The sequence below is a fragment of the Triturus cristatus genome, chromosome 4_2 (genome assembly GCF_964204655.1).
Source record: "Triturus cristatus chromosome 4_2, aTriCri1.1, whole genome shotgun sequence".
NCBI lineage: Eukaryota > Metazoa > Chordata > Amphibia > Caudata > Salamandridae > Triturus > Triturus cristatus.
The window spans coordinates 156,872,787-156,897,867 of record NC_140586.1 but is presented as its reverse complement, the minus strand read 5'-3'; the positions used below and the strand labels follow the sequence as shown (position 1 = coordinate 156,897,867).

At 45.8% G+C, this 25,081-nt stretch overlaps 1 protein-coding gene across 1 annotated transcript in view; it reads left to right on the top strand.

Moving 5' to 3' along the window:
- The window catches only part of RBMS2 (RNA binding motif single stranded interacting protein 2), a 299,496-nt gene extending 274,943 nt beyond the window's left edge, over window positions 1-24,553 (top strand). The window contains exons 13-15 of the mRNA XM_085599894.1: window positions 9,443-9,520; window positions 10,109-10,198; window positions 23,509-24,553. Of these exons, the coding sequence (XP_085456020.1) occupies window positions 9,443-9,520; window positions 10,109-10,192 (162 nt within the window). The 3' untranslated portion in view covers window positions 10,193-10,198; window positions 23,509-24,553. The remainder of the gene's footprint in view (window positions 1-9,442; window positions 9,521-10,108; window positions 10,199-23,508) is intronic.
- Window positions 24,554-25,081: the final 528 nt, after the last annotated feature.

Below are 25,081 nucleotides of genomic sequence, written 5' to 3'. Positions count from 1 at the left end.
TTTGGCACAGTATAAAGATGTTTTTCTAATAGGACAATAGCATAAAGGGGTTGATTCAGAGTTTGATGGCTGGTGCTCCATTTTTCAGAGTTGCAGATGACATGATCTCCACCATCCTAGTGGAGTAGCATCTGTCAGATTTAGAGAGGGCTACTTGCCCAGCGGTCATCTCTGTACATTGAAAGGAAAGGCCGTCACGACGATTCCTGCCAATATACAAAAAGTTAGATGGACGGCTGCTGTCGGTTTTGATGGCCATACAGCAAACGTTTTCAGAAGTTTTTTTTCCAACAAGCTGCTAAAGCAGTAGTTCGTTTTTGAAAATCATTGTTATGTTTTTTTTGTTCCTCACTGTTAGGTTTTTCTTGGCGGCAACAGACAGAAACAAATACATTACACGACCCTCCGTAAAACGATTGGGCGATGTCATGTACTTCCTTTGATGGCCCCTAATATGTGAGGCCTTCGGAGGAAGCTTACCGAAGTGGCTCCATCGATGGAAAAGTTAAGGTCCGCCCATCATTAAATGAGGCAGGTGGACCGGGGTTTGGCGGACAGGTTTTCCATCGCGATTGTGAAAGAGTACCCTGTCCGCCAAACTCGTAAATCGGGCCTATAGTGTTTCTTTGGAATTGGTAGGAATTTGACACATTATAGTGCAGTGTTTATACAATAATGCTATTGCAGTGCACCACTGCTAGAGTAACTATATGAAACCTTCCCTAAAGGTCAATTTTTTTCCATAGGATGCTGTGCATTTGTGGCTCTAGAAGGGTGTATTTCTGTGGTAACACGTGGAGTTTCTTAATTAGTATGGCACTCTAGTGCTTTCATGATTGGGGTAGCTTTTCCGTAGGGTACTAGCATTTCTATCGATTGGTTCTGTTTGTTTAGCAGGGATATGTCTAGTTTACTGTTGGTTTATGATGGTTGTTGTGAAAGTAAATTGGCTTTGACCCAGATAAGCATTTCTATATTTGTTATGTGTATTAATGGGTGTGGAAAAAGATATTACCATGTTTCTTTGAGATGGTTGGTTGGTTGTTCATTGCTCGGCCTGAGCAGATGGTTTTCTAGACCGGTATCCCTAGTCGGGTATGTAGCTATGATGCAGTGTTGTCTGTGCAAAGGATTGGTATCTTGCAGATAACTATCGGAATAGTTCTAAGATGTATGTTGGTGTGATGCTGGAAAGTGCATATTCACTCATGGTGAAGTACGTTTAAGGCATTTTCCTAGATGTTCACTTCAGTGCGCTGTAACTCTGTGGGTTCATACCATTGAATGCTATATTTGCACAGCGGAACATTTCATTTGGTACTCTAATACTGCACTATTTCTATCATAATACTTTAGATGATTGCTTATGCGTTCTAATATTCCCATCGAAATGTTTTTGTTACAGCATTGACCTTATTTTCCAAGACTAGAAGTGCCTCTGAGACTGTATTCTCCATCCCTCTCTAAGCCACCAACAGCCAAAGTAACACTGAGCAAGACCCACGCAGCGAGGCATCGGTATTTAAGTTAAGCCATTCGGAGCATGTTTCAGTCGCGGAAAACCCCCAGAAAATGCCCAAACATAGGAAGCAGGAACCAATGGCTAACACAGACTTGGACTCTACTGATTGAGATTGATTGTTCTGCAGTGGCGGCTGGCAAGTACGCCGATTGGAAGGGCAGGCAAATGGGTGGAGGCATAATTTAAATACAAAACATAAATAAACGATAAATAAATTAAAAACACTTACATGCTTGCACAGGCACGTCCTCCTCGCTCCGGTCCTCTTCTTTTCCGATGTCACACCAGGGCCCCAGCTAACCTACTTAACCAATCCTGGTGCTGCTCAGTATGAGAGAAGCGCTATGATTGGAAGGAGTGGAGTCTCTCGGCACTCCTGAAGACAGTAAAGGCTTGTGCTGGCTCCCAACCCAGCTGTCTAACACACCTGGGTTGAGAGGTTTATAGTGTGCATATCAGACTAGCCAAAGGGACATGCGCACTATAAACTAGTGCACTAGCAGCCCACAACTGCTTCTACTCAGCAGGCCATGCCCCTTGATGTGAAAGAATGGGTTCACGAAGAAACAAAATGGTAATGAATTAAATTCATTACCATTTTATTTTTCATCTCTGGAGCGGGGTGAAACTCCTTCACTCCAATGGAGCCCCTGCTTTTCTGACTTTTTTCTTTTGTTCTCAAACGTGAAAACAATAATATTATAGGATTCTGTCAATTAATCTAACTGTTGACTTACATTGTTTTTTCATGGAAGATATATATTCCCAAAACATTAAACAAATGAGTATTAGGTTGTTGGACACATGGAAAATGTGTGTGTGTGAGGCATGAGCTCCTCTCCGGACAAGTTAACTGAAGCTTTGGTGGTGACACAGTACAAGTGTGGCTCGTGCTCAGTATGTCCCATGACCACAACACACAAGTCTGTCCTCTTTAACAATAATTTTAAATGGGAGCTACGTCGCCATACAAATTGCAACACAGCGAATTGCATATATCTCATCACATGCCCCTGTAGACTGCAATATGTTGGCATGACCACCCGCCCCATTAAAATACGCATGACTGAACACCGCAGCAATTTTCGCTGCAAAAAAATCACCACCAGAATGTGCACCCACTTTCTAGAAAAAGGACATCTCCCAGAGTCATTCACCTGGCTCATATTGGAATCATTTTCGAACATCACCAAGGATGCTTTACTTGCAAAAGAGCAGAGGTGGGTGTACAGGTTGGGTACTCATGTGACAGGATTGAATGACGCTATTCCTTGGGCTTCCATTAAACCTCCTTGAATCACGCATTCATTAACACTAACTCTTGACATACTGCACTCTCCTATACTGTTATAGAGGTTCGAGTGGTCTATACAGTGGTCTATACAGCGTACTCCATAGGGAAAGCCTAAAGAAATGATTTAGAGTGAATCATACAGACCCACAATACAGAGTATGCAACTGGGGATGGCAGCCTCTAAATATATTTTTAACATCAATCGCTTTTTTGAAAAAATATGTTGCCCCTTCAGATGTTTATGACAACAATGTAATTAAGCAGACTCGCAAAATACACCTGGGTCCCAGGGGCGATATGCCCTAACGATTAAAAAATCAGAGCGACTGTACTTGAAGAGCAGTTGTACGACAAATAATCAACGTAACTTGACCCTCACCCAAGATGGCGACCGTATTCACCACCGGCCGCTGTTAGGCTATGCAACCCCTAGTGTCCCCATCACTTCCGGGACCACGTCAAACGCCGTCTTCAAATACGGCAACGAGATTCTACACACCGCCGCCCAGTCCTGGTAGAACGGGGTAGGTGTGTACGAGACACGGACTCGGCGTGTCAGTAAGTAGACTTTCTTTTTTAATCTCTGATCCTCTTTGTTTTAACTCTCAAATACAAAGTAGGGGTATTAGATGATTTTACTTGATACTACGGGACCCATTTAGTCAACAAATAAACGGGCACCTTGTAGAATTAAGACATAAGCTTTAACGAGGACGCGAGTCGATTGTTCACCACGACCCCACCGAAGCGTAATGATTTACACTAAATGTGATATTTATCCCTGGGCTTCACACAATAAACAGTCAGCATTGACTATGAGAGCTTGTAGAGTTTAGGCATAAGCTTTAACGAGGACGCGAGTCGATCGTTCATCACGACCCCTCCGAAGCTTAAAGTTTTACACTAAATGTGATATTTATCCCTGAGCTTCACACAATAAGCAGTCAGCATTGACTATGAGAGCTAGCCTCTAACGAGATATCACTATACGCCTACCCAGTTTGCGTAGTGCTTTATCGTGGGTTTTTCGATATAATCACAGCAAACAGCGATCCATATATAAAGGTTGGGGCAGCCATTTCGGCAAACACATGCATTAAGTAAGAGACTAGGGACAGCACCTTCATCAAACATTAGGGTCACAGCCATAGCTTTTATTGAATGTAATTCTCTGCAAAAAAATGATCCACCTTACCTTCACGATTATATAGAAAGGAGGGTTTTTAAATCAGAAAATATGTGTTTCTCAAGCATTTTTGCAAAATTCACGATGTATCTACAACAATAAGAGAAGGGGCCACCATGACCCTGGAGTTTGTCATTTTTAACTACCCCCGTTCCTCTAGCTGTGTCCATATATGATTACAGAACGCGAGGAACTCCTTGCGTTCATCTACCAGGAACTGCAGTGGACTATCCTTATGAATTGTTAGGGTAAGTCCATTTATTAATTTTACCAACACCGTGTATAGTAGAAGTCACTTCACAGGGTTCATTCTTCACTTAGTTTTTTTCACCCTGCACGTTTAGAGTGCACTTTCACCACATTTGCACTCAGTGGTTCACGAGATATTTAATGTAAACAGACAGTGACTATACCATGCTTTCTGTAACCTCCTTGGCCTTTATCCCCCTACAGGTAGACCGAGCTGCAGGTAACACTAAATTTGTGACAGAGAATGCATTCTGTTTATTTAGATATAATGTTTAATTTTTAGATGTAGATAGATAAACATCTTTTTGGTCCTGAAGAATCGCCAGAGTACTTCTCTAAATGGAGCGAGAAACATGTCGACCCAACTGAGGCAGTGTATATAACTTAGTTAATAACTCTAGGTTAATAACACTTAACCTCAGAATCTTTTAACTAGGGGAGAAGACTTCCTAATAAATTAGTTGAGCAAGTACTTCGACCCCTATTTTTAAATACCAACGTATTTTCATCTACATCACTTTAGAGCCCCACACACGCATGCATCCACCGGCTTCATTGGATTAAAAAAGATCTCCATAAAAGTGCTCCTTAAACAAGAGCCCGTCGGGTATTGCACCAGCCGACTCGACGCAGGAGCAGCCCGATGATGATGCAATACATTCGAAGGGGTAACGTGAATTACGATACCCTTGAGTTTGTGTGAGGGCCTCAATATCCAATATTTTAAGTGTCCGTGAACACATTCCTCCCCTTTTCTCATCTCACTTATAGGATCAGCTCTGTTATCATTTTTGTATTTTCTGAGGGCACACATAGCTGGACCTTTTTTCAAAAAGCGCCCTTACGCCCCCCCTGTTCATTTTGTGGATACAGTACAAGTGTTCTCATATTGCTGTTTTCACAATAGCACCTTCCATTTCACACATGAGGATTTAATGGACCACTCAAATGTTATATTTTTCGAAATGTGTTTTGCTATAGCACTTAATGCAGGCGTTTTGGGGTTTTAAAATGTATAAATAACACATTGCTTTGATTTGAAAACTTATATAGCGCACGAATGCCCAAGGGCGTCTAGGCGCTGGACGAAAAGTTTGCCGGAAGAAGAGTAGAAACAGAGATTTAGTTGGCAAAAAGCCATGTTTTTAATGATTGTCTGAAGGATAGTAGTGTTTGGCTGTTTTTTATGTCAGTCGGGAGCAAATTCCATGATTTAACTGTCCTCAGCACAAAACTTTTTCTGCCCCAGCGAGCTTTCTTCAATCTGGGGGTCTGAAGGAGTTTGCTCTGCAATGATTGTAAATTTCTGATGGGTAGATACCGGGTTAGGTGTTGCTTCAGGTACTGAGGACCAATGCCTTGAAAGCTAGGCATAACGATTTAAATGTTGTCCTTTTTTGAACCGGAAGCCAGTGAAGCATTCTCAGTCCGTGGGAGGTTAGCTGGAATTAAGAATAGCCAGCAGCAGTCTAGCCGCTGCATTTTGAAGACGTTGCAGCTTAAGTAAATGCTGATTTTGGATGCCCATGTAAAGAGCATTACCGTAATCAAGTCTGGACAGGGCTATTGCTGCCACGAGTGTTTTCAAGGTATTTGGCGGTATGAAGGGACACACTTTCATGATTATCTGAAGGATGAAGAAGAAAGTAGAGGTAAGATGGCTGATCTGATGTTTAAAGGTCAGATTATCATCGAATACGAAACCCAAGTTCTTCACCTTTTTGACTCAGGCTGGTAGATCTACCAAGCCAGCTGTCCACCACCTATGCAACCAGAAGGAAGTATCCGTGCCCAACAGGAGTACCTCCGTCCTACCCCCGTTCAACCTTAAGCAGTTCAAACGCATGCAACAGTTAACCTGGGTCATACAGCAGTTAAATAAGTCTGCTGTTTCCTCCGCATTGCTTGAGATTGACACCACTAACTGGGTATCATCTGTGTAAGATATCACTGAGAAGCCAAACTGCCTGATTATTTGAGCCAAGGGGTTCACATAAAGGTTGAACAATGTAGGGCTTAATAAAGAACAGTGTGGCACACCACAGGGGAGCATAAAATGCTCTGAGGAGGAGTTTCCGATCTGAACAAACTGAACCTTGTTGCCCGGATAGTCTTCAATCAGTTTAAGAGCTGTCTCCTTTATCCCTGCCTCTGAAAGCCGTGTGATCAGTAAGTTATGGTTCACTGTGTCAAAAGCCGCAGATAAATCTAATAGAATCAATGCATTCATCACGCTGTGCCAGGAACACATTCTTGCAAAAGAGAGACACAATCACTTTCTTTGGAAACATACCACTCACAGGCATCTGTAAAGTTGAGAGGTGGTCCATACTACACATTTGAAAATATTCAAGTCGATCTAACAGTCCTAAAAACTTTACTCCAAACACCTTCATTGATGGTTCACAAGCCACCACTGGTGGGGGAAAGCACTGCTTTTTGTTGGTCTATGTAAAGCATGTGATCTACAGCATTCTACAAACTGCTAGTAACGTCATATGCTCCCTACCACCTCCCTGGATAAAAGTAGGCCTTGGCAAAATTTAAATTATACCCATTGGTCATTTTGGCAACGTTTTATTACTCTTGTTATGCACATTCCCAAAATTACACCGTTAAGCCACTTTGCCTAATTACATGCCTTTCATGCTAAAAGTTTACCACGAACACACAGGAACAACTGAACGCAAGCGGCTGTTGTTTGCTGTGCTTTTGCTTCAATGCGCCCAACACCAAAAATTAAAATGAAAATGTATTTCGCGCTAAAATATAGCACAAAGTGATGGGTTTGCATTTCATGTAATAATGTGTGATTTAACGTAATTACGCAAGAGCAAATTACGCACATTTTGCACACCCCTTGATAAGAGCTGATGCTACAATAGCTTTACATTACATGCAGTGGCGTAACAATAGCTCACACAGCTCCTGTGTCGCAGGGGCCCCCTCCAGCACTGTGCAGGGGGCCTGAGAGATCATGACTGGGTCCGGAGCGTGGGGGACTCCTTCATGCACTTTGCAGCCCCCCCCCCCCGCAAGTTTTGTTACGCCTCTGGTTACATGCATTACAATTTCTTACACAATGCAACTGTACACATTATTGTACTGCTTTGTTTCACTACACTTACTTTCGGGATTCACCGTTGGAGAGAACACAATGTGAGATGGACATCTTTGCCCGGTACATTCAGGGTTTCATGGTTTCGAGGAGGGATACAAGTCATCTCAAAACCAAATAAAAACAGCTTGCAATCTACACAGCCAGCACTAGATGGCAGGAGCGTGCAAAGTAAATGGAAGCTATAGCACCACAAGCTACAAACGGGTACCAAGTAAGCAAAATTGTTCCTTTTGGCACACGTAATAACTCATCATTTTCATACGAAGTATATGTATAGCAAGAAATATGCTTAGGTGGTTGTCTGCATGACGACGTACACCCTAGCATACAAAATGCAGACCAGCCATTGCACAGTGTATTTTCCGTACAGCTTCTGTCTCGTGGTGAATGGTGGTACAAAAGGGGGTGGTGATGGACGGAGCATCAGAACCAATCAAACACTCACACCCAGTCAACAGATCTGGGTTTGATCCATCGCCGTTCTTTAGCCCACTCTGCCACCCCAGTTTAGACATGGCCATATGCAAATCAGTCTGACCCTGTGCCTCATGGGAACAGTCCAGCCCAAACTGCCAAGCCATGCCTTCCCTGGACCGGAAACAAGCTTCCTAGGACCGGTTTCTGGCATTTCAGCCGTCTTCAGCCAGACTTGCTTGAATCCAGTGGCAAAGTGAGCAAGGGACTCACGTCTGAGCATACCCTGCCAACTTATGGCGAGCAAAGCGGTACAAAAGGGGGTGGTGATGAACAGAGCATCAGAACCAATCAAACACTCACACCCAGTCAACAGATCTGGGTTTGATCCATCACCGTTCTTTAGCCCACTCTGCCACCCCAGTTTAGACATGGCCATATGCAGCTTGCAGTCTACACAGCCAGCACTAGATGGCAGGAGCGTGCAAAGTAAATGGAAGCTATAGCACCACAAGCTACAAACGGGTACCAAGTAAGCAAAATTGTTCCTTTTGGCACACGTAATAACTCATCATTTTCATACGAAGTATATGTATGGCAAGAAATATGCTTAGGTGGTTGTCTGCATGACGACGTACACCCTAGCATACAAAAGTCAGACCAGCCATTGCTCAATGTATTTTCCGTACAGCTTCTGTCTCGTGGTGAATGGTGGCTGCTGCACACATACAGTTTCACAGCGCTCACAAAATATTTTCTAATCCAACAAGTCTCCTGAAACCAAAAATTATGCAAAAATCATAAACAAAAAAAAGATCACGAGATTTACTGGAAACCTGATTACATGGGTTTAGGTGAGATTACAATTGCATAATATTTGCCTGGGTTGAAACTTGGTAACATCTTTAAAACAAATTGGTCGGGATGTGTCAATTACACAAGCGCGCTATCGAGTCTGTACAAAGTCTGTACTATGATGCAGTGGGTTGCATCCGAGTTCTCTCCCACTGCTCCCTCCCCCTGAGGTGTTTATAAACCTCATTACTGGAGGCGGCTGTGCTGGGACGAATGTTCCAGGGTTCCGGATGTCCCATCTGTCCTTTATCGTCTTTTCTTCATGTCCCTTTCTCCACATTTTTTCCTCTAAGCAGGTGTGAATAAGTCCAGTTTTTAAAGGGTTTAGACTTCTGTCTGGAGGTGCACGCACAAATGTGAAGAACCGGGCTTTTTAAGCAGATCCTGTAGATTAAAAAGATTTCTAAAGCTATTCCAAGGGCTCATGATTAATGCTCACGTGACCCTCAGGAAACAAAAAGAACCTACTGTCAAAGGGGAGGATGAGTAAATTTCCCTCAGAGGTTTATTATCATCACTTACTGCATTACACATTTCTAAGGTGCTTTTCATGTCTTCTTTTGTGCTCCAGGAATTGTGTATTTTTCTTATCAGATGTGACATGTCAGTATTTGTTGTCAACTGTGACTATGTGGGCGTCAGTCTTTCTGTTGGTGGCAGGAGGGGCGACAGTGTGCCTGTCACGTGGAAGATGAGACCCTCCATGCCTGGTGCAACCCTTTGCTTTCCCCAATAATGGGCTTCTGTCTCTTCAAAAGCTTGGCCTCCTCTGACTCCCATCTTGTCTGTTTTATCCTTCAGTACCTGCCAGCAGCTGCAGCTATGCAGGGAACATACATCCCTCAGTACACACCTGTGCCTTCCAGTGTCTCCGTGGAGGTAAGCCAGCCGCCTTCTATACCCCGAGGCCATAGAGACCGCAGGGTCAGCAGGCAGACCTCAGCTGCACACACCCTTGAAGCTTGAAGTTCGGGTTCATAGCAGCAGGGAGAGGTGCAGAATCTGGACTGGAATTGACAGCTCTGCAGCCCCACCACCTCTTAGGACTGGGCCACACATAGCTCTGCTATACACCTCTCTTTTGACTAGCTGGTGCCCCACGCGCTGCTTGGCCGGATTAATCCTCCCCGGAGTCTCTTCCTGGTATTTCACCACCAGAACCAACACTCTGCCTTCTCAGTGCACCTCACCTCTGCCCCTTGCAGCCCTGTTGCTGTTGCACCATGAGCCCTATCTGCTGTGTTGGAAATGCTCCTCAAACCTGAGCTGTACCATCTGTGCAGTTCCAGGCCTGGGGCTCATTCACTGCTCTGCCAGTGCACCTCAGTCCTGGTGTGTATCCCCCTACACCTCTTTCAGCTCTCTGAGCTATGTCAGAGCACCCCTTTTCAAGAGCTGCATTTGTGTGAAGGTGGATGGGTTCTGCATGTCCTTTCAACTTGTCTTTTTGTCTTTTAACCGGCACAGGACAGCAGCGGTCAGCCTCCACAGCAAGTCACCATGGAGAACGCCTCCGAACATGCTGCCTACTCCTACCAGTACAGCAAGTAAACCGGGGTAAGATGTCCTCTGTAGGAGTCGATGTCTGCGGCTCACCCACTACACGTAACTGCGGAGTTAGGCCAATGTTCATTGTCATGTTTCGTATTCAGGACACGTATGTTATAAGATCGGAGTCCCTGAATGCCGGGCATTTGGCATGTGTATTTGTTGCATAAGAATCCAGGACTCATTCAGTGATACTGCAGCCTGGGTGCATTTACATTATTGGTCTGGATTCTTTTGAGACACTGTGTTACTCTGCATTCCTTTTGCACTGCTCTGACATGTTAATTCAACAGGTAGTACTCCCGTGGTGACCTGGTGTATTCTTAGCAAGTATGTTGGTAGTTTCTGCGCAGTTTATTGTGCGTAATCCTCTTCCACAGTAGTCTAATTGTACTGCCCAAAGGCTGGAGGTCTTAATTGGTAGTGGTAATTCCGCTCATTTAGCACACTGCTGTTTTATAGCTTCGCGTCCATTAGCATCGGGTACTTTGCATCAAAAGGTTGAATCACCAGTCGTTTGAAACATCTACAAATCAACCTTTCGGTATCGACAGACTGAATGTTTGAAACTAGGCCAGTGCTTCATTTGTAGAAAAATAAGTGCCAGGGCCCTTCTTAGGAGGTCACTTCCGCTCGCACTACCCATAGCTCCTGCCAGCGATTCAATGACAATGCAAACACAGCTACTATCCTACTCCTACAAGTGTGACAATTCAGACTATTCCAGGACCTCAAAACTATTAGAATGACTTGTGCAGAGGGTATTAGGCATTTGAATTTAGAAACAACAGTTGTTGTGCGCATCTCTAACGAAGATAAACAGCGCCACCATGTGGCAGACTGTCATAGCTGCCTGTCTTGACAATTAAATGCTGGTGCTGAAACCACAGGCTCAAATTAAGCACTGAACTAGGCCGCTACAGTATTGACAGTAACATCAGCATCCTCAATCACTGTATTAAGTGCAAGTTTCTGAAGAACGTTTATGTCTTTAGTTGCAATGTGGTATTCAACTGCACACTCCAGTAAAGATGCTATAATTCTACTGCCAGGAGACTATCAAACTGATGGTTTGTGACACAAGCAGGCTCAGACTTTAGTTCAGGCTAATAGAAACTCTGCTGTTTATTTTAAAATTAACCAATATTGCATTGACTTCAACATCATACTGGACAAAATGTCACACCAACAAAAGACGACTCCAGAGCCAAAGATTTTACATTGAAATGAGTCTCCGCTCCAGCCACTGGGGCACTGGCCACTACTGCATTGGATTTTAAACTAACTTCAGCTTCCATTGACCTGTTGGAGTAGAAAGCCCCTAAACCAAGCTGAAAAGGCAGAAATGTAGTTTAATTTTATGGCCATTGCATAACTCATTGCTTGAAAGGAGTGAAGGGCTGTGGAAATTCTATTGATCAAAAGGAACTGGAGGCCCACACAGTTTGAATCCTTCGAGCCATTGCCCAATGCAACTGTAGCCTAGAAACGGATATCTTCAATTAGTCCCTTGAAACTACTTTGTGTGTTCTGCAACAGTGCCTTTTGCTTGCAGACACGTTCATAGAAGCAGCAGTACAGGGCTTCTACACCACAGGAAAAGTCAAACAGAACTCAGAAACTAGACCCAGAGATTGCAGCCCAAACACCTCAAATATAGAATAGGAAACACAATAAATGCTGCCTAGTTGGCATATGATTGGCACGAACAAACTATGCATCAATAGCACAGAAGCAGCGGGAGGATCGTTTCTAGTGTAACAGAGAGAACATTCTGTTCGAGGCATATGAGCTGCAGATTACACTGTGCATAGATCGCCATCTGGTGTTGGGCCCGGATGTTTGCAGTTGTTTTTCCTCTTGGAAAGTCTTTGGAAGTCACGAGGTATGTGACTCCTCCCTTGATTCATATTGCGCATGGGCCTCGACTCCATCCTCAGATTGTTTTTGTCCGCCATCGGGCTCGGATGTGTTCTTCGCGCTCCGGTTCCGAACCGTTTCAGTTCTTCTGATCGGCGCGCAATCCTTTCCCTTTCCTCGGTATTGTTTCGATCGCGATCTCCACACTCGACGCGACTCATCATTCAAAGTTTTCGATTCCGGTCGTCGACGAAGGCCTTCGGGCCTACCTGAACTCCTGTCCTGGCTGATGGAAAGGACGCCATTCAAAAAATTTCCTCAATGTTGGTCGAAATTTCCCCACACCGATCTACATGAGGTGTGCAACCTCTGCCTCTCACCAGAACACGAGGCAAGAGACTGTCCGGCTTGCCAATCCTTCCATTGGAAGAAGACTATTCGGGACCGACGAGCGAGGAGAACAATGGCTCATTTGTCGACTTCGATCCCCGACATCTTCGGAGAAGGCGTCGATGTTCCAGAAGAGCAGCACACCAAAGAGGGCCTCGTCAGCACCTCCGAAGCTGACGCCTCCGATGTCGAGGACATCACTCCGGCACAGAGGGGCGTGAGTACTAACATCGACCTCCACCCTCGACATCGAAAAAGACTTCGGTCACGCCTTTGCCCTCGGGCCTAGGCACGACCAAAGACACTGCTTCCCATACCTCGCCTTCGGGCCTGGTTAAGAAGCCCATCAAGCCTTCCGGCGACTCGAGCCAGCCTGCCATCGGTGCCGAGAAACACTCCTCGGCACCAGCACCAAAAAAGAAGACGGCCTCCTCCTCCTCCGCGCCGAGCTCCACACCGAAGCACTCGGCGCCGAAGACTGGCTCTAGCTCCTCTGTACCGACACCATCCCCTGAGCCGAGCAAAAAACCAAAGGCCCTCGAAATCCACACCTCAAAGCCGAAAGTCATCTCGGAACCGAGGAAACAAACAGACATTTCGAAGCCCCACGGTACAAAACAACGAACCGATGCAGAGTCCAAGCCTAAGACACCTAAGGCTCCGACACCTTCGGCACTGAAGGATCAGCCCCCCACAGATGAACTATTTTGGCCAGATCCACTACAAAAAACACTTGTCAAGGACCCTAAAACTGGACATTTGATGCTCAGCATCAAAAAGAGACTGCTGGACAAGCCTGCCCCAGCTCCACCTCCAAAGAGAAGATACTTTGCTACCTCCCCTTTGAGACTGCCTTCTCCACCTCCACCTTCTCCTCCGCCTCCCCCACCTCATCACTCTCCCACACCCTCTCCTGATGAGGATGATGACGACGTCTACGTCGACACAGGGGACGGGCCGGATAACCAGCCCACAGGGGACCCCACGCCTACAGGCTTCCCAGACCCATGGGACGACTACAACATCCCTAACGTCCCGCAGGACGACCTTTACCGTTCAATACCGTCCCCCCCTGAAGACACAATGGGGTTTAACCAACTGCTCCATAGGGCTGCACACTACCACGGAGTTGATCTCCATACAGACCCCGTGGAGGAGGACTTCCTCCTAGATACTTTTGACACTACACAGAGGGCCACTTCCATTCTGCCCATGCTTAAAGGGGTTATTAAGCACACACCGGAGGTCTTTAAAGACCCGGTCAGGGCCAGGGTCATCAACCCTCACATTGACAAAAAATATAAGGCCGCCCCTACAGACCCCACCTACATTAGAGGCCCTGCACCACTAGACTCCCTAGTAGTCTCCAATGCGAGGAAGCGTGCAAACTCCCAGGCATCAGGTGAGGCTCCACCACCCGATAAGGAGTCCAAACTCCTGGACGCCTCTGGCAAGCGAACTGCATCACAGGCTGCCAACATATGGCGCATTGCAAACACCCAAGCGCTTTTAGCAAGATATGACAGGGCACATTATGATGAACTCGAAGCCATAATGCAACACCCCCTCCCTGACAAATACAAGAAAAGGGCCAACAAGCTAATCCAGGAGGGCAAAATCATCACCAACACCTCCATTCGTTGCGCCCTCGATGTAGCTGACACCGCCTCTAGGGCAATTAACACCAGCATCCTCCTGCGTAGGCATGCCTGGCTACAAATTTCAGGTTTCAAACCCGAGGTGCAGAGTTCCATCCTCAACCACCCCTTTGACGAGCAACATCTGTTTGGCCCCAACGTCGCCCTTGAAAAAATGAAAAAGGACACCGACACGGCAAAATCTATGGGAGCATTGCAGTCGCAAGCTCCCAGGCGCTCCTTTCGCCGCTCATCCTTTAGAAACAACTCCAGAGGCTACTCCTCCAACAGCGCCTCCACTTCCTATAAGGCCCCTACCCAATCCACCTTCACTAGGGGTTACCAGAGAGGCGGCTACAGGGGTAACAATGATAAAGGAAGAGGCAAAACGAACACCTCCCGATCTGCCTTCACCCGCGCCCAATGACTTCCCTCTACTCCCCCCAAACCATCCCACTCCGGTCGGGGGCAGACTCCATAATTTGCTTCCTGTCTGGACTACCATCACCTCAGACAGATGGGTGACACAGATAATTCGGTCAGGCTACTCCCTCGAACTAACATCTACCCCCCCAAACATTCCACCCAAGCAGCGCCCAATGTCACAGGAACATTTGTCACTTCTAAAGCAGGAGGTCATCTCCCGCCTACAAAAGAGTGCAATATAACCAGTTCCTGCCCACCAACACAACATGGGAGTTTACTCCCTATATTTTCTCATACCGAAAAGGGATGACACTCTAAGGCTCATCCTAAACCTCAGACCCCTAAACCACTACATACACTCAGACCATCTCCACATGGTCACACTCCAGCAGGTACTTCCCCTACTCTCCCAGAACGACTTCCTTGCCACCCTAGACCTCAAGGACGCCTATTTCCACATTCCCGTTCACCACACTCACAGGAAGTTTCTCAGATTTGTAGTGGACGGTCAACACTATCAATTCAGAGTACTCCCATTCGGAGTCACCACAGCACCACAGGTGTTTACCAAGTGCCTAGCGGTAGTGGCAGCAAACCTGCAAAGACAACACATCCACGTCTTCCCATACCTAGATGACTGGCTCATAAAAGCCAGCTCATACAACCAGTGTGTACAACACACTCACGCCACTATCCTAACTACTTCACAAACTGGGCTTCACAGTAAACCACGCAAAGTCCCATCTGCAACCGTCCCAAGTAAAACAATACCTCGGTGCCACCATAGACACCTCAAAAGTGCTAGCCTATCCCAGTCCTGCCAGGATAGCAAGCATTCAGGCTCTACGTGCCAAATTTCAACCGGAACACTCTCTTCCAGCTCGAGTGTTCATGCAACTTATAGGAATGATGGCCTCTTGCATATTCATAGTACCGCACGCAAGACTCCAGATGCGTCCTCTCCAAGAGTGCTTAGCACGCCAATGGAACCAGGCCCAGGGTCAATTGACAGATCTGGTGTTGGTAGACGGTCGTGCCCATCCCTCTCTGCAGTGGTGGACCACCAAAAACCTTTCCAAAGGGCGACCGTTCCTGGAGCCGATTCCTCAGATAGTACTGACAGTGGACGCATCGCTCTCCGGCTGGGGAGCTCACCTACTACATCTCACCATGCAGGGCAGGTGGACACCTCAACAAAAGTTACTCCACATCAACCATCTGGAATTACTAGCCATATTCTTAGCCCTAAAGGCCTTTCAAACACATGTCTCAGGCAAGGCCGTCTTAGTCCGCACAGACAACATGACAGCCATGTACTATATACAGAAACAAGGCGGCACACACTCTCCGCAGCTCTCTCAGCTAGCACAGAGCATATGGAGATGGGCCATACCCCAAGACATCTTTCTCCTAGCCCAACATGTCCCAGGAGTCCAAAACACTATGGCCGATCTGCTGAGCAGACAAACACAACAGATCCACGAGTGGGAACTCCATCCACAAGTTCTTCACCCCTACTTTCAAATGTGGGGGCATCCACAGATAGACCTCTTCGCAACCCACGAAAACACCAAATGCCCAAGCTTTGCCGCCAGGTATTCACACCCATTGTCCAAAAGTAATGAGATATGGATGAACTGGTCAGGGAGATTTGCGTACGCCTTTCCGCCTCTCCCACTCATTCCATTAGTGGTGCACAAACTACAGCAACACTCCCTCACTCTCCTTCTAGTAGCTCCAACTTGGGCCAGACAACCGTGGTACACCACTCTGCTGGAACTATCTGTAGTACCGCACCAAAAGTTACACCTCTCTCCACGCCTCTTAACCCAGAACCATGGAGAGATCAGGCACCCGGACCCAGCTCAGCTCAACCTTGCAATCTGGCTCCTGAAATCCTAGAATTCAGTTATCTTAACCTTCCCCCTGACTGTATGAACGTCATTAGAGAAGCTAGACGACCTACCACTAGAGCTTGCTACGCAGCCAAGTGGAAACGTTTTGTGATCTATTGTCACAACAATAACTTCAATCCCCTAGATGTGTCCATTCAACACATCATAGGCTATTTACTACACCTACAAAGATGCAACCTAGCCTACACGTCTATTAGACTGCACCTTGCGGCTATAGCAGCTTATCTACAAAACAGGCAACATCTATCACTCTTTAGAGTACCTGCCATAAAAGCCTTCATGGAAGGCCTCAAAAGAATAATTCCCCCCAGAGTGCCACCCTGACCTGTGTGGAACCTAAACATCGTTCTCACAAGACTAATGGGGCCTCCCTTTGAACCTCTACACAAATGTGAACTTCAATTCCTAACATGGAAAAACTGCTTTTCTTGTAGCCATTACTTCCCTCAGAAGGGTCAGTGAGATACAAGCACTCACCATTCAAGAACCCTTTCTACAAATGCACCATAATAAGGTTGCTCTCCGCACTAATCCAAAATTCCTCCCTAAAGTCATTTCTCCCTTTCACCTAAACCAATCTGTGGAACTGCCCGTATTCTTCTCGCAACCACAGACCATTGCAGAAAGAGCTCTCCACACACTAGATGTCAAACGAGCCTTACTCTACTACATCGAGAGAACACAACCCTTTTGTAAGACCAAACAACTGTTTGTGTCTTTCTCATCACCACACAAAGGCAACCTTATCTCCAAATCTGGGATAGCTAGGTGGATTGTCAAATGCATACAGATTTGCTACCACAAAGCCAAACGTATGCTCACTGTTCCCCCTAAAGCCCACTCTACACGTAAGATAGGCGCTTCCATGGCATTTTTAGGGAACATTCCCTTAGATATATCTGCAGAGCAGCTACATGGTCTACACAGCACACTTTCACCAAACACTATTGTGTAGATGTGCAAACTGAGCAACTCAAAACATTGTTTCAAACGACTGCAACAGATACTGGTGGTCGCCGCTAGGAGCGAGTACTGCTATATAATCTATGCACAGTGTGTAATCTGCAGCTCATATGCCTCGAACGGGAAATGCTACTTACCAGTATGCATCTGTTCTTGGCATGTAGAGCTGCAGATCTACACCCGCCTCCCTGGCTACCTTTATCTGTTCCAGTTTATCTTATTTAGATACACCACACATGGGCATCTTCACTGCTTATTACTACGCTCCATCATTTCCCCGCTGGTGAAAAACAATCTGAGGATGGAGCCGAGGCCCATGCGCAATATGATCCAAGGGAGGAGTCACATACCTCGTGACTGCCAAAGACTTTCCAAGAGGAAAAACAACTGCAAACATCCAGGCCCAACACCAGATGGCGATCTATGCACAGTGTGTAGATCTGCAGCTCTACATGCCAAGAACAGATGCATACTGGTAAGTAGCATTTCCCTTCTTGCACCTGCAACATTTCAGGGTATTTTTCCTGTTCCTGCATTATGACGACTGGGGGCATTTTTCCTAAACTACCAACAGTCGCAGTAGTAGTATGTAAAAATTCAAAAGACACCACAAGCTTGTATAGGAAGCAGACATTACATCTGTTGCATTGGTCCTGGAAAACATTGTGATAGGACAGTTGGTAGCAGGTAGTAGTCGCAGCTCTACATGTGCGAGGTCGGAACAGAGGGTCAGGCACATGTTGAAGGTGGCGTTGAACTAAACAGCACTGGTCGAAGGTATGGATATAATGCATTACAATGCTAAATACATACTCTGCGGCTTTCAGTGCATTGGACACATTTCTCCTATTCTGTAGAACACAACACCCTCATTTACAGAGTCCACTATAAGTGAGAGGGTCATTATGCCAGATGCCTTATCGTTGGTCAGTTTAGCCTCGGACCAGCCATATCTGGGAGGGAGATGATATGTAGGACGATGACGCAGTATCTCTGCAGCCACGAATGTCTTTACCATTACAATGGCAAATTCTCATTTACAGAGAAGGGTAGCTTTGGCCTGCCCTCAAAACAGTGGGAAAACATATTTGCGTCAATATATGTCAGTTGAGGCAGTGAAGAGGTAGTGTCATGGGCTCCTAAGCATTCAGCCTTTCTGCTGGGGTCTCAACCAGTAATTTCCAAAGCTCTTCAACGAGGAGGCTCCCTCTTTGCTCTTAGCGATGGCCATAAAGCCAGGTCGTGCGCTTAGCTTTACCAGCAAGGGTCCTCCTGTATGTTCACAGGCCGAAAAAGAGTAGATGTTTACACTTTCTTTTGTAGTACTGGTTAGTTTAAAGTATGATTAGTTTAATATTCCTCTCCACCAATATGACAAGTGTGCAAGAAACATTGCAAGCTCCAGAGAAAATCTGACCAAAGACTAGAAATGCGGAAACAACCTAAAGCAAGCAGTAAACAGCAGTTAGTTGAGTGGGTATGAACAGCCTGTGCCATATTGTCACATCAACAGGCAGAAGCAAGCAATACTCAGTTGGCAAAGAGACAGAAAGTGGCAGCTGGCTCAAGGACAGGGAATGTTGCCCACATAGCACAGACATGTCACATGATTGTTTGCGTACTCCAGCACCGGCTTACAACTGGATGAGAGCTAGGAAATATTTCGTAGTACATGTTAGGAATTTACAGAAGCAGCATAGGCTGCTGAGAGTAGCCAGGGGAAAACATTATTTAACAGATGGAAACTCAGTGAAGAGGACTTTTCTGTTGGTGTCTTAATGAAGCCATAAGGCAATGTTGCTTTCTAGCAAATAAGACTACTAATTATGCTTTGCAAACATCTATGCTCAGTATGTGTTAGGGCCGTAGGCCAATGGCGCGGTAGCAACCAAAATCTCGCTTACGTCATTAAAGGAAGCAATCAGCAATGGAGTGGTTTGTCTCAAACTACAGAAAGTGAAACAGATACCAGACTGGCAAATAGAATAATTATTATTTAAGTTGAGTCAAAGCTTGTGCTGAATGGCTTTCAAACAGGAAGAAAAATAAGTAGGAAGAAAGCACTTCAGGACAGAATCTACACCAACGCACACAACAGCAAGGAACACTTCGGCATCATCAAAGAGTTTGCCCTACACAACAGCGAGTTTACAGACATCACACCTTCCCAAGACATCTGCAACAGACTCAGCGCTTTCTTCCATCACAAAATCAAGACCATCTATGACAACTTCGTCGACGACAACAATCCCCACGAAGAACCCGCTCCCTCCACTTCCAGCAGCATGCAGCTGACACTAGACATCTGGACCGCCCTCAGCATCGAAGACACTCTGAAGATAATGAATTCCACACACTCCAGGGACCCAATGGAACCTTTCCCCAACCACATCTACCGCAGAGCCACTGACATCATTGCCCGAGCTACAATGAATCATCAACCGCTCCTTCGAGACCGCCTCCTTTCCCAATGACTGGAAACACGCTGAGATCAACCCTCTCCTGAAAAAACCTTCAGCAGACCCCACCAACCTCAAGAATTTCAGACCGATCTCCCTACTCACTTGTACATCCCAAGTCATAGAAAAAGCCGTCAACAGCCAATTCGCCGCCTTCATAGAAGAAAACAACATCCTCGACTCGAAAAATCACAGCACCAAAACCACATTTCTCGCGGCAACAGATGACATCTGCGGCTTCCTTGACAGAGGAGAGACTGTGGCCCTCATCCTAGACCTCTCCGCGGCCTTCAACACTATATCTCTCACCGCACCCTAGCCTGCAGACTCCATGATGCGGGAATCCGGAAAAAGGCCCTCGACTGGATCCTCTATTTCCTCTCCGGCAGAACCCAACGAGTCAGACTCTCTCCATTTCACTCGGAGCCGACACCAACCACCGGCGGAGTCCCACAAGGATCCTCCATCAGCCCGACCAAATTCAACATCTACATGGCCCCACTCGCATCCGACACCCAACTTATCCTCTCCCTATCCAATGAACCCAATATCAACAAACTCAACTTTCAACGGAATGCAGACTGTCGCCAGTGGATGAAGAACAGCTGCCTACAACTCAACATGGACAAAACCGAGGTACTCCTCATCGGCCTACACCCCGATGCCTAGAACGACACCTGGTGGCCCCCTGCCCTCGGGGGCCCACACGGACCATGCACGCAAATTTGGAATCATCCTGGACTCAGAACTCAAAATGGACCACCAGGTCAACTCATTCACCTCCTCCTGCTACCACACCCTCCGCCTACAGCGAAAGACCGTCAACTGCATCCCCAATGAACACAGAAAAACCGTCACACACACCCTCATCAGTAGTAGACTGGACTACGGCAACGCACTCTAGCCGGGATCAACAAGAACCTCACCTGCAAACTCCAGAACATCCAGAACGCCGACTAGTCCTCAACCTACCGCCACCATGCCACATCAGCCAACACCTAAGGACCCTACACTGGCTCCCTCTCGAGAAGAGAATCACCTTCAAGCTCCTCACCCACGCATACAAGGCCCTCCATAATACAGGACCCGCCAACCTTAACCACCGCCGCACGTTCCATGCTCCCCAGCATTCACTCTGCTCAGGCCAGCTCTCCCTCGTGAAGATACCTCAGATCAAGAAAACCAGAACAGGAGGACGCTCCTTCTCCCTCCTTGCAGCCAAGGCATGGAAATCCCTCCCTCTGCACCTTCGGCAGACTCCATCGCTCACTAAGTTCCTAAAATACTTCAAGGCCTGGCTCTTCGATGGAACTCAGTGACCCTCCAGGATCTCCAGACCCCTCCCCCCCACCCATCGTTCCTTAGCGCCTTGAGACCCATTCTGGGTGAGTAGCCTGCACTCTAAAAATCCATTGGTTGACTGATTGAAGTGAGTTCCAAACTAGAGTTCGTGGCAGATTCTGCGCTCCAGCTGACCTTCAGCCTTAATCCCCAGTGAAAGAAGGGAAGATTCCTCACGATGAATCCGCTACCAACCCTGCATTTCTACAGTTTGATTTGTACAATTCTTCCCCTGGATTCGAAAAGCCTCAATTTGGAAACATGGCCATTAAAGTCCTAAGATTTTGACCAGATTGTGAGTGGATATTTTTCAAAGAGGCTAAAAAAAAATCTTTACTAGAAGATGATCCTGGTTTAAATGTAAACACTTTTGTGCTTGATACTGGGTACCCATCAGGAGTTTCATATCTGCCTATTCAAGTTGACATACCACCTCAGCCTACACACTGAACACCTAAACCACTCTCCTTATTGAGAACATTGGTAGTTCATTATTCTTTGAAAAGAGCTGAAAAGTAAATTTCAAGCTGATAGCCTATTGGATTATGGGAACTTAATGTGCTATTCGTCAAATTAAGGGACCCACATTTTGAACCCATCCAGTGAGATAACTTGAAGTGGCTTTTTTTAAAGCCTCTGTCTATTGCAATTATTAATTTTGCACGAAGAGTCATTGATTGGTAAACATTAAGCGTAGCAGAGTCTGAAAAGATATATCATCATCCTCAAAAAAGGGGCGTGGCCTCAGCGAACGCCGGTGATGGCGGCAAGAGTAACCCTGTGCAGCTTCCGCGGCAGCGCTGAATCTGCTGCGCGGCCTGGTCAGGAGCAATCAAGTTACCTGAGAGGTGCTGGAGGGGAAGAGGAGTGAGTTATAAAAATACAGTAAATTGTGACACTCAAAGTTTTAAAACACAAGTCGCGCTCCCGGCTTTCCGCCTCAGGAGATCAGTCAATCTGAGCGGCGTTTGTAGTCAACGTCTTTTATAAGGGCTCGAAGTGGGCGTGGCCTCAAACAAGGGGCTTGGCCTCAGCGAACGCCGGTGATGGCGGCAAGAGTAACCCTGTGCAGCTTCCGCGGCAGCGCTGAATCTGCTGCGCGGCCTGGTCAGGAGCAATCAAGTTACCTGAGAGGTGCTAGAGGGGAAGAGGGGTGAGTTATAAAAATACAGTAAATTGTAGCACTCAAAGTTTTAAAACACAAGTCGCGCTCCCGGATTTCAGCCTCAGGAGATCAGTCAATGCAGGGGTAAAACATATCCAAGTAAGTACAAGAGGCTGGGAAGGAAGGAAGGATAGAAGCTGAGGACTGCAGTAGGCAGGAACTGGCTTTGATCAGGAAACTGAAAGTCTGTAAAGGGAAACTATAAAGTAACACAAGTACTACGACAAAGGGCCCAAGGGAGAGAAAAGACAAACTATCATGGATGATAGTTTGCATGCTCCTTGGTCAGTGATCTCTCTGTGTGCTAAAAGGATCTTACAAGAAAGCACAGAGCAAATTAAATGCACAGAGTTCAGGGAGACACCCAACAGCTCCTACGGAGAAAGATATTAAGTGGTTCTCTGTGCCAGAGGCAGAAGCCTCGGAATCTAACTGGCACCTTTGGTAGTAAAAACAATTACGGCTGTAATAGAAACAGACAGGAAGACAAAGGGAAACAGTGGTAGGAATACACAAGCAGGTACTGGGCTCTGGGCAAAGCAGGACTGGAATCAAGGTATTGTTCAAAACTGGAATACATAGAACATAAGGCAAGGAGTTCACATGTAACAGGACAGATCAGGAAGAGGGCAGAACTGTGACTTGGAAAGGGAAAGATCAATGAAACCAGCAAGACACAAGAAGGAATAGGAAAGCCTGGAATGGAGTGAAAATCTGAGCCCAGAGAAAGGCCAGAAAATAGATAAAAGAGAGTCAGAATAACTGTAGGGTCCAGGAACCAGCCTAGGGAACAGAGAACCAATACCAGGACATGATCTAGGAAGGACCTGATGACAGAGGGACCATAAAGCATCAGGGATGTGGGACAGAAACCTGGACTGAAAAGTGTAGAGAATCTAGATTTGCTAAATGAAGATGTGTATAATTTCCTGTATTGATGTAAAGGCTGCTTTCCAAAAGGCCCTTGTGAGCAACATCTAGTGCAGGATGGCAGAATTCTGACAGGATGAGAGATCCACACCAAGATCACCCACATTCCTAAAGGCAACTGAGTTCATAATGCAGGCTATGCAAAAAAAAAAGTCACTCTACTCTAATGTGCTATATGTTTAACGTAATGGTTTTGCTCACAACAGATCTGATTGTGCCATTTCTCCCACAGATTCGTCTAACTGAGGATTCAGAACCCGGCCCTTTTCCGGCAGTGAGATGCAAGCCCCTTCCTCTGGCCGGGACCGTCCCATTCAGCTCTGCCACCCTGAAGAAGAATGGATAACCCTTTCCTTCCTCGTGCAAAAGAAGCCGTTTTTAATGCAATAGACTTTCTACGTACCAAGGAACCAAAGGAGTGGCAAAGCCTCCCTCATAGAATCCCGATTACCCTTCAACACCTAAACATTTATGGAGGGGGCAGAAAAGAACTACAACAAAAACAAAACAAGAAAAACGAAAAAAAAGGAGAACAGAAGTCTATTTTAATAAGAGGAAAAAAACTTTTTTCTTTTTTTTTTTAAAAGAGTAAATCGTAGAATTACAAGATTTTTTTAATTTAAACAGAAAAAAACTTGGAGGCCGTGATGCAAAAGGGGGGAGAACCAGACACCTCTCACCTCCCCAAACCATCAAACCCTCGCTCACATGTCTTTCCTCTTCTTTTTGTTGTTTTAAAGATTTTGAGGAGAGAGAAAAAACGATTATGCAAAAACTTTCTTTTTTTAAATTGTTTTTATTCTATTTTTCTTCTATTACAAAGAAAAAGGCACTTGGTGTTTTTTGTACAGGAGCCCTCCCTTTTTCTCACCACCCTCCCCGCCCACTCCTGTCTTCAAATGTTGTGCCTGGTGTCAGGAGATTGAAAGCTCATGACATTCACTATCATTTGGGGTATTTTTTGTTGTTTAATTTTTAAGGTAAAACACTAAAATGAGTCAGCAACTTAAAATCACTTTTTCTCTTATAAGATAACCAAATATGTTTGGCAAAAATGAAGATAATAGGCGATTGGGAAAGAAAATGGTCATGAAAAATGTGCTGAGCATGGGTGTAGGCCTCCCTACTGTAGAGTACTTGGTTTGTACAGAGAAGTGTTGGTACTGTTCCACTGAAAGTACAGTCATCTTTTTAGAATAATCACTACTCTACCATTAAATGTACAGCAATACTGCTATGAAGTGCAGATACTTTTTCCATTAAAAAGCAGTCAGCCATACCTGGAAGTTGTATTACATTCCCATTAGAATTGTAAGAGCCTTTCTGAGAAATGCCAATACTTTCCCGTTAAATATATTTCTACCGTGCTGATTAGGGACAGAAAAGAATACTTGCTGCGCAGTGCCAAGACTGACTAACTGTATACCCAACCCGCTGAATAATGTCCGTGCTATTCCATTAACGTACAGCCCCTCTCCCAAGAAGCCCAGACACTGCTTTAGAATTATTGCAAATAAATTTATAGTATCATGCTAAAAATGTGCCAGAGCTGTCCTATTCAGGATTTTTCAGCCCTGCGGAGTAGGACAGATAGCATTCCATACAATTATTGCGGCTCTGATGCGAAGTGTAGTTACTGTCCCATCAAAAGTAAAACAATACTGCTTAAAAAGTTTGGTAGTGTGGCATTAAAGTTAAGAAATGCAAGTTTGAGGTGGTGCTGCCACATAAATTTGCAGGAGCCTGGCTGAGTGTCGATACTCTCCCTTTGAATGTACAGAAACTTTGTGAGACGTGCCAGTGGT